Source organism: Tetrao urogallus (genome assembly GCF_951394365.1).
Source record: "Tetrao urogallus genome assembly, chromosome: 1".
Lineage (NCBI taxonomy): Eukaryota > Metazoa > Chordata > Aves > Galliformes > Phasianidae > Tetrao > Tetrao urogallus.
In genome coordinates, this window is record NC_136813.1 from 30,445,095 (window position 1) to 30,455,990 (window position 10,896).

The window sequence follows — 10,896 nt, forward strand, 5'->3', positions numbered from 1 at the left end:
CAAAACCGTGCATCAAGTACCATGCAAAAATAAAGGGACTGGATTTCAGAGTACCATCTTTGTACTCTCCCTTCTGATAGAAAATATGTCTGTTCCTTACCTGCAAGTGTATCGTGGGAAGGAAATAAAGCACTGTTCCCATATCTGACGTAAGACTTACATGGATAAGTAATTTCATGCAAGTATGTTGTAGTCCCAGTGACAAACCTTTTGCAAAATCACCCTGATGTTGTTGATGTCCACCTGCCAAAGTTGTATTCTCTTATGGTAGTGGGTCTGATATTGCATATACTGCACATTTTGTACCTTCTTCGTATAGAATTTGATGTCTGCACTGTAGATGTGTTTTCTCACAGCAGCATTTTTGTTTTGCCAGTAAGGCAGGAAATGATTCAGTTTCTCCAGTGAGAAGTATGGCAAATGAAGCTGTTGTCTCTAAAGCAGCATCTAGAGTAGATCTTCTACAGCATAAACACTGAGAAGGTGAGGGAAAAGATTTTTCCATCCCTTTGCTGGTACAATGTTGCTGATAAGAGTTTCTAGTTTAAACTAAGACTGAAAGGAATAGTTCTGTCCATAACGGTTCAATCTGTGTTGGTGTAGTCAAGAAAAGAATTTGAGCTTGATACAGGTTGGATTTTTATTATTATTACTTTAACCAAATGCTTTTCTATAGATGGTGAAAGTGCTCTGTGTCTCATACTGCTAATTTCAGGCAGTGGAAGAATAAGAAACGATATGAAACCTCCACGAAGTGTCTGTTTTTTCAAGAACCTGCTTTCTGGTTTCTACTGTTATGGTCAGCTTCACAATTGCCCTCTTCCTTCTGTTGCAAAGAAGATGAGTTGTGTGATGAGGCTGCACAGCCGTGGATTTTGGAGGCCAGACTCTTTGCTGGACACGGCTGGATTCACTCTGTCATTTCACAGTCAGCTTAGGAAGAAGCATCAGGACTCTCGAGCATTGTGGAAGCATGAGGCTGTGCAGAAGTATCTGGAAACTCTGAGCAAGGAATACCAGCAGGTTAATAGTCTGCTAAATGCTGATTCAAAAAATGAATTTGAGCAAAGGACCCTGAGGAAAAGACATGCTGATCTGTCCCCAGTTGCAACTGCATTTCAAGAAATCAAAGAGGCTGAAAGCGAGCTCCGGGAATTAGAAACCATGTGTAGAGGTAAGGAGTGCACATCTGCTTAGTCATTTTGAAAGAGTGGCTTTGCTTGTGATAAACCTCATTGCTCAGCCTTCATGGAGAGCTTTTAAATGAATTAAGTCAGCTCTGGAACGCTCTCTGGTATTGTCTGTTCCTGGGAGCTTGAGTCCCTTTAAGGCTTTCTAGATCCAGACATTTCCTTTTATTTCTATGCTATCTCTCTTAATACAGGTCTTAATGCAGCCAACTTGGGAAAGTAGGGGCTGTTTGGACTCTGAGGGCTATGCATCTTGCAGAAATAGTTTGGAAATGTTTGCTTTAGGTTCTTTTTTGGTAGAGCCAAGAGCAGTATGAACTGCAGGATAAACATCAGCAAGTCTTGCCTGTTGAATAGACACTGACTACAGCCATGCCACTTAAAATGGGATTCCAACTAGCCAGTTTGATGCTTATTAAGCAAGCTATGTGAACTGCCATAATTAGGTCCTGAATTGGCAGCTTCCAATGTAAATGGCAACATTTAATAGGTCTTGGAGGATATTTGAGAAGTCCTATGGGGAAAGCTGATGGTTATCCAAAAAGCTGCTGCTTTTCAATACTATGTTGCAGTAAAAGTTGGGGTAAAAAAAAAAAAAAAGGAAAAAAAAGAGCTTGACCCTCTTTTTGATACTATTCAGGAAGAAGAAAGTAGGTGGGCAGTAAAAGGACTTGTGGTGCAACATTTTGAAAAGATACACTAACACACTGTGAGAAGAGTGAGGCACTGTGTACAGCAGGAAGGAAGAATGAGGGGCATTCTGCTACACCGAAACAGACATTAAGATAAGATACAGTGACCTGGAAAAAATGGGACTTGCACTCACACAGTTAAGGAAGGGAAAAGCAAAGAAGGAGAAATTGATACGTAGCAGTTTAAGAGGAGGAGGATTGAAGTTCCTGGTAATTCTGGGAGAAAGAACCATGGAATGTTGACACATCAGTAAAAGCCATGTTGAAATAAAGCTTGTAGAAACATAGCTGGTAACATTTCCTGCCTGCTTAAGAAAGATAGGAAATACCTGTATTCCTCAGTTTTGGAAATAAGTGGGTATGTGTGTGCTTTAGAAACAGTGGCTATAGTGGATACTTTACAGAATCACAGAATCAAAGAATGGCCAGGGTTGGAAGGGACCTCAAGGATCATGAATCTCCAACCCCCCTGACACATGCAGGGCCACCAACCTCCCCATTTCATACTAGACCAGGCTGCCCAGGGCCCCATCCAACCTGGCCCTGAACACCTCCAGGGACGGGGCATCCACAACCCCTCTGGTTTCAGTACCTCAGGCAGGGGGGGTTGGAGATTCATGATCCTTGAGGTCTCTTCCAATCCTGGCCATTACATGATTCTGTAATTCTATGTGAATTGATAAAGGTCAGGGAGGAGGTAGGAATGGGACAGCAGTCATTTGTACCTCAAGCTTCTTGCCATCCTGTTCAGTGCCATCTTTTGGTGGAGCTGAGACATACAGGTAGGGTTACCTATGTAGTTCCTGCATTAAGTACAGAGGATGCTAGGCTCAAGTGTGGATCTGCCATATCTTATTTAAAGAAAAACAAAACCAACCAACAAACCAAAATGGAATGTAAGTTATAAAGCAGAATATGAAGGAGCTGCCACTATCCTTGTCCAGTATGCAAGGCTGGTTCAACATCTCAGCCCGCTCCGTTCTTGGGACTTGCTGCTGAGGAGAAAAAAATGAAGGAGTGCTCCCTATTCTGGCATTTTGGTTTTGACTCCAGCCATCTTTCAACAGTCTGTTTAGTGCACGATCTCGTGCATTGGCATCTTCCATTACTCTAAACTGGAGCCTCTGTAGTAGAAAAGATTTGGAGCTTCTGTTAGCTCTGTTTGAGAATGTTTTGCAGCTCTAAAATGTAGGAGAGCACAACTGAATCACAGAACTGTAGGACTGATTAGGTTGAAGGAGACTTTTGGAGGTGATTTTGACTGATGTTCTACTCAAAGCAGGACTGCTTAGAGCAGCCCGACTGCGGTCTTGTCCAGTTGAATAGATCCAAGAACAGAGATCCTACAGCTTCCCCGGGCCCATTTCAGTGTCTGACAACCCTTAGAGTCAAAATAATTTTCCTAATACCTAATCAGAATTTCCCATGCTCCAGCTTCTGTCTTGTTTTATGACAATATACTTTGAAAAGACTTTGTCTTGAACTTTTCAGTATCTTTCTGTGAGTCAGTTGTACACAGCAATAAAAACTCCCCTCAGTCTGCTCTTCTTAAGGCTGAACAAACCCAGTTTCATAAAATCATAGCTTGGGCCTGGGTCGAAAAGGACCTCAAAGATCATCTAGTTTCAATTCCCCTCCCACAGGCAGGGTCACCAACTACTAGACCAGGCTGTCCAGAGCCACATCCAGCCTGGCCTTCAATGCATCCAGGGACGGTTTTCTTGACCTCTCCTAATATTTTCTTTGTTTCCATCCTGGACTATCTCTGTGGCTCTTAGCTAGACTCATTCCAGTATCTCCATGCCTCATCTGTACTGGGGAGCTCAAAACTGGACAAAATACTCGCCTAGGCTGAGCAGATGGGAAGGGAATCTCTTCAAGCAAAGAGTTAAAGTGAGGTCTTCCACATCCTGATGGCTGAAGCCATAATTCTTATATCTCATTGATTGCTTGATTAGCAGGAGGCAGAAGGTTAGAACCTGTGTAATTGTCATCATACTTACATTTTTAATGCTCATCCTAATGAGCTGGCTGCAAAGTACTGCACAGATAGCAGTTTCTATGCTAGTCTAGAAATGGAAAGTCTTGTTGCATGTGAAATAGTGGTAAAGAAAACTCAGGCACTCTTTTCTCCAAGCGTGTTTTTGACATATTTTGTTAAATCTCTTGGTGGGTTTGCCTCTGCACTGTCAGTCTCTGTCACATAACTGTCAGTATACTATAATTGGCAGCAAGTAACTGTCAGGTGGGACTGGCATTTGTGTGATGCTGACTTGGAGTCATAGCCAGGAGGCTGGGAAGTAATATATCTCAGCTCCTTCCAGCGCCTCTGGAAAATGCAGTCATTTAGTTAGCAATACACATCCTGGCTTCAACTGCTCTTCTTTGATATTTCCTGCTGGCACAATGGAACTGCATGCACTGCAAGCTTTTAAATGCTGTAAAGTGTGTCTTTTGACAGCTGTATTACGATCTGCTGTAAGCTAAGTAAGACTGGCTAACATTTATTCCTATTGTTGGAATTTAGAGCTGGGCAGCAGAGAAGAGAAGCAACTGCTAGAGCTTGCCTTAGAAGAGAAGGAAGCCCTCGATAAAAAAATCAACACACTGTGCAGAAAGGTGAGCCTGAGGTAAAAATACACAGCTTCATAAATAAATGTCAGGAAAATGTTCCTTTGTGATCTTGCCAATAGACTCTGACACTTGCATTTAATGAAACAGAAGGCCAGCTTCTCTATTTTCCCTGAGAAGACATGGCAACATTAATTACTGATAAGCTTCTTACTGACAAATGCATCTTGGAAGCTAATTATTTTAGGCATTTCTGCTTGCTTGCTTGTCCATCTGGAGATGCTGAAGGGGATGTGAAGCTGTCTGTGCTGTTGAGACCTTGCGTGACATCCAAGTAACTCTTGTGGCAGCAGAGCGTGCATTCTTGAAAAGGTTTCTGATTGGAACCTTCAGTATTTCATTTTCTCTTCAGCTGGCAGCTCCCCATGAGCAGGAACATAAATTATAAGCAGAGAAGCTGAAAAAGTTCGGTAGAAAGCTCTGTGTTTGGGCTCATTTCTATGCTGAGATTGAGAAAATGGGAAATAGAACCTTCTGAAACGTAAGGTTCATGTTTGTGTGAAGAGTGGCTGGGCAATAGCTGGTAACTTTGTGCTCCAAGGTAGTTGGGGCTGCAGTGGGTGACCAGGCACCTGACGCTGTGGGATCGAATTTTCAGCTAGCTTTCCTGTGGATGCACCAACGTATCCCATTTCCACACCAACTGCACTGAGCTGCAACAGCCTTTGGACTTGGACAGTTTTTAGTCCTACTTATTCATTTGCCAATAGAAATCCGTGGCTGTGCGTGCTCAAGCCGTGGCATTTGTGAAGGCTGGCTGTAAACTTCATTAAAAGGAGATACAGTCATGAAAGAGATAGTGACATTCTTTTTTTTTTTTTCTCTCCCCTTCTTTTCTCTTTTCAGCTTTTCCAGCTTCTAGTGCCAAAGGAGAAGTATGATAAAAGTCACGTTATATTAGAAGTGACAGCTGGCAGAACAACTGGAGGTCAGCAAACTCTCCACTAAAGATTACTCCGAACCTTCATCCAACTTTTTAAGTCTCTTACGGGTTATTCTTAATGCGTTTTTACACTTCAGTGGCATAAAGCCATACTTCCTTAATCTGTATTATTTATTATCAGCATTAATCTGTTTTATGAGCGCGAATACAGTTGCAGTGAAATCTTCAAACCCATGGCTGCCGTTTTGCAAACTGCTATTTATGTTGTAGCGCCTTTATATTTATAGGTGACATCTGCCAACAGTTCACTAAAGAAATGTTTGAGATGTACCAGAACTATGCGGGCTATAAATGCTGGACCTTTGACATTCTGAACTACGTGCCAGCTGAGATAGGTACAGTAGTTCTCCAGACGTTCCATGCAGACAACGACATTGAAGGCTGTGTTTGTGGGCTGTGCTTTCCACGCGTTATTTGTCTCTATAGGTGGGTTGCATCACGCGGCTGCTCATATTTCAGGAGATGATGTCTACAGGCATCTGAAATATGAAGGAGGGACTCACAGAGTCCAGCGAATCCCTGAGACCGGGCTGTCATCGAGAATGCAGCGTATTCATACGGGGACAATGTCAGTTATTGTGCTCCCTCAGCCAGAGGAGGTAACTATCTGTTCATCTCAGCAACAAGGAAGTGTGTTGCTGGCACTGGAGTGGGTGTTATTTAAAACCACGGTACTGTTAGGGGATTTTATTGAAACCCAAGTGCTTTGAGCAAGTCTCAGCGAGTAAAACCACAGGCTCTGTGGTTCTGGAAGGCAGCAGGACTTGGCTGTGTACCTTACATTTTTAAATGGGTTGTCAGAAGCGACTTCACAAATGTTTGCTACTGCCTGAAAAAGCGAGCGCATCGGTGGTCATTTCAAGGAGTGTTCCAGCCCCAGTGCCTGCAAAACTGGAGCGAGCCAGCTTTGAATTAAGTCACATATTAAGATGGGGGATATATCCGAGAAAATATTCAGTGTTGCCTAGGAAAGTGACTCAGCAAGTCCTTTACTACGTTTTTGTTCATTTAAATTGTCGGTGTTCAATCAAGGACTGTATGCTTTGCATTTGAATGAGCGTGTTGGGTGGTCTTCCTGAGATTTTTCTGATACCACCAGATCTGTCTAAAACTAGCAAGTTATACAAAGAATAACCAAAACCAGATCTTGTAGACTTTTCCTGCAAATTCTCCTGCTTCCTTGTAGTGCTTTCCTTGCAACACTGGTCAGATCTGAATGTTGCTTTCGTATCCACTGAGCTCAAACTTGGTCCACATCATCATGGACTCCTATCCTTAGCTGGATCTGGATACACCTAATGTTTCCCCAGGTAGATGTTTTTAATCAGTGTTGCAAAAATCCCTCAGGCTTGACTCATGGAACTCATTCTTTTAGCTTCCCATGCAGGCGTACCTTGTTTTCTGAGGGATCTGGAGCAAGGGCAGGTCCAGATGAGGGCCACAAAGATGATCAGAGGGCTGGAGCACCTCCACTATAAGGACAGGCTGAGAGAGCTGGGGCTGTTCAGCCTGGAGAGGAGAAGGCTCCAAGAAGATCTCATAGCGGGCTTCCAGTACCTGAAGGGGGCCTACAGGAAAGCTGGGGAGGGACTTGTTAGAAGGGCATGGATCAACAGGATGAGGGAAAATGGTCTTAAATTGGAAAATAATAGATTTAGAGTAGATATTAGGAAGAAATTCTTGACTGTGATGGTGGTGAGACACTGGAACAGGTTGCCCAGAGAGGCTGTGGATTCCCCTCTCTGTAAGTATTCAAGGCCAGGCTGGATGGGGCTTTGAGCAACCTGGTGTAGAGGGAGGTGTCCCTGCCTACAGCAGGGGGTTGGAGCTGGAGGATCTTAAAGGTTCCTTCCAACCCAAACCATTGTATGTTTCTATGATAATGATTGTAGCTGATACTCAAGTACAGTTGAAAATTAGTGGGTTTTTAATAAGTGATTTCTTTTACTCTATCACTGAAAAGGCAGTCAAAATAATTTAGGAAGAGCAGAAAACAGTAGTTTTCTTTGATTTTAGGTTGATGTTAAAGTGGATCCCAAAGATCTGCGTATAGACACATTCCGGGCCAAAGGAGCAGGAGGGCAACACGTCAACAAAACTGACAGTGCTGTGAGGGTTGTACATCTTCCCACAGGTGAGTCTGGCTGCGGTTGGTAATTCTAAGCACTCTGCATTCTGGAATGAAAGCTTGTGACTCTGTAAGTCTGCAGGGTCGTGCCATCTACCAAGAAGTCAGTAGCCCCTTTTTGTTCTGTCGTCTTCTAACAAAGCGGCGTGTGGGAAGAGGAACTTGAGGAGTGGTACGATGACCAACATGCTGCTGTTATGCTTAATGAACACACTGTCTTTGAAGGATGAAAGAATAAATGGAGGATCTCGGGGATGGGGTGGAAAATGTAAATAATTTGTGCTGACTGATTCAGGAGGAACGGCCATTGTCAGCTAAGGGTGAACTTTGCCTAGCTGCAGTAGGCAGAAAGAGGAGCTTGAAGATTTCCATTTAGTACTAGATAATGCTATCCAAAGTTAAGTAGGAAAGAAAATATACTGATGGGAAGTTAGCATAGGTACTGAACCATTCTGTCTTTCTTAGGATTTACTTGTACTGAAGTTCAGTGGGCCTGTATCTGTCCAACCTGATAAAAGGGCTTTGGGCTTTTCATTTTGGAAATCAGACAGGAAGTAAAAAAACAAAAAATCAGACCTTTTTATCTTATTTCATTATTTATAATTCAGCTTAAGGCTCTCTAGTATGGCTCTGATGCTCTCCTCTTCTAAAATAAGGAACTTTCCAGTTTCCAAGAGCTCGTGTAGATGAAGACATTCAAAACCCACATTACATTTTTTTAAGCATGCTCTTGTAGATTCAGCAACTTCACTTTTGCAGTGTGTGACAACTACCTGGAGTAAACCTGTCCTCTGGAGGCAGCGTCCAGAGAATAATTCCAATGAGAACTGTTTGCTTTATGGAATCTCACAGTATCCCTAGCTTTTCTGTAGCAGCAAACAAAGCTCCTGGTGCAGCTGTGAGGAGTTTAAAAACATGCTAATGTCTTGAGACATTGTGTTAAAATGACTTTTTATCCTGCAGCTGAAAGGCCCTAAAAATGAGCACTCCTAGAAGGTGTCATTTGCCTAATGTGATTGAATTAATTTAGCTTGTTTGTTCTGTGTTTGAATGGGCTTTTTGCTCTGCTCTATCTGATATTCTACTGTGAAGGGGTGGTGGTTGAGTGCCAGCAGGAGAGATCGCAGCAGATGAACAAGGAAATAGCTCTGAGGACGCTGAGAGCTAAGCTGTACCAGCAGATCATTGAAAAACAACTGAGTCAAGAGCAGAGCGCCAGGAAACTGCAGGTGAGAAAGGATGACTGATGAACTTGGGAAGGGTGCTTTGTTGTAGGGGTGTTTCTCCGAGTGTCTGTGTCTGATAAATTGTGCTTAGAAGGAGAATCCTGGGTGTCAAGATGCTAACTCTGCTTTGAAACTGCACATCCGTTGTTTGCTTATCCCAGTTCAGCCCTAGCGTAGAATTTTCAGGTAATGAAAGAGCCACAGACTGTGGGTGGAAAGAAGAGAAACATAAGAATGTAGCTGCAATGACCCAAAAAGCAGTACTCGGCACCCAACATTGTGCTACACAGCTAGAGCAGCAGCCAAAATTCAGATCAGAAGTTCTTGGGGTTGTATTTTAGGCCGTTTCTAAAGCACGGTGTTTGACAAGCTGGTGTAGCTTCTGGGAGAAGCAAGTACACAAAGGAGCCTGCCATTTCACAGCTCTGTACCAGCGTGTTTGCTGTGGGTTAAGTAACCTCTGAAAGAAGAAACTTCAAATCCGAGTTGCCTCAAGTTATGCTGCAGGCTGTACTTTCCTCTTAAGTGTGCCAACATTCTTTTCCCATTCTTTGAGTATTTTGCTGTTTGCAGTGCAAACTTCAATAGCGACCAACAAGAATAAAAATACTTGGCAAGACCAGAATTCTTCAGCGTTCCACCGCTTCCAGCTTAGCCATTTAATTGCTCACTTCAGGCTGTGTGTCAGTGTGTTGTTCCTGCAGATTATTAACTCTGTCTCTGTAATCGGTGAGCCATTTATCTGCTGTTAATCATTTTTGCTCGAGAGTTCTCAAGGCTGCATTAAAGGACTTGAGATTTACATTTATGTTAATGCTGTAGAAAATCAGGCTACAGTGAATTAGCTTTTATAGTGATTCAGAATATATAAAATCCCTTCTTTTGAAATACAAATGTGAGTGCAGGTGGAATTTAAAAGAAAAAAGCAGCTCGTACAAGTAGACACTCATTTCTCTAAGTAGTTTTCAGCGTGTAGTTGTCGTTTTTAATACAATGCTTAACCGTGCAACCAAGCTACACTTGGAGTTGAGCATGAAGTCTTTTCGAACTGATTGCACTGCTTTACTTCACCACCAGAGGACTCCTCTGTGTCCGCTCGATTTACCCTCCGCTCTTTTCTGACGGCCTGATGTTAGCAAACCCCTTTGCCATCCTCTGTGAAGCAGACATCGGTTGTGCTGCTACTGTTACGAATGGCTCCCACTCACTGCCTTTTGTGGGAATGCCTTCTGCCTTCCATGGCTTTTGAGACTGACGTAATTCTTGTTCTATTCCTGTGGTGCTCTGCTACAGTTGGGAACAAGAGCCCAGTCAGAGAGAATTCGTACTTACAACTTCACCCAGGACAGAGTCACTGACCACAGGATCTCGTATGATGCACGCAATATCAAGGTAATGGTTGCTTAGGAGGGTTTTAAGACTTGGATACTTAACTGTGCCACGTAAAGCAAACTGCAACCTTGTGAAAATAATTTAAAATATATGGGGAAATCACATGGCTATTCACATCTAATAGAACACGACTAATTCAAGAAGCCTACACTTCTCTGCCTTTCTTCAGGAAATAACGAGCTGACCTAGGGCTCTGTGTATTTCTCTCCAGCTATATGAATGAATGATGCTCAATATGTAGTCCTCCTTAGTGAGCTCTGTGAGAACTCCTGGAGTAGTCCCCACTGCAGAATGGTACTGAAGTATCCTCTGTAATGCTTTGGTCTGCTGTTATTTTCCCATAGGAAATTCTGAGTGGGAAAGAGGAACTGGATAAGCTAATAAACAGGCTGCTGGAGTTTGCGGAGATGGAGGCTCTCACAGAGTATCTAGAAAACCTGCAGTCCATGGGAGGAGAAGGATGCTGAAGATCTTGTGTGGAATTAAAGCAGAACTGGGTTTGTAACTAAATAAAATGGATATAAAATGGATAACAGATTGATTAAAATCTATGCCTCTGTTTTTCAATATGTGCTATTGCTCTTTTCATGCCTTGGCACAAATGAATTTTATGGGTTGAATTTACTACATCTCCCCTAGCAGAAAAGAAGAGTCACTGATTACTGTGTGCACATACCTTCTGTCTTGGCAGCAG

General features: G+C 42.9%; 1 protein-coding gene across 1 annotated transcript; it reads left to right on the plus strand.

Moving 5' to 3' along the window:
• Positions 1–708: 708 nt before the first annotated feature.
• Positions 709–10,689, plus strand: MTRF1 (mitochondrial translation release factor 1). The gene is made up of 9 exons (XM_079542747.1): positions 709–1,174; positions 4,410–4,501; positions 5,360–5,441; positions 5,684–5,791; positions 5,883–6,055; positions 7,473–7,590; positions 8,677–8,813; positions 10,104–10,202; positions 10,547–10,689. Exons 1-9 carry the CDS (start codon positions 739–741, stop codon positions 10,667–10,669), a joined length of 1,368 nt encoding a protein of 455 aa, XP_079398873.1. The 5' UTR covers positions 709–738; the 3' UTR covers positions 10,670–10,689.
• The last annotated feature ends 207 nt before the right edge of the window (positions 10,690–10,896 follow it).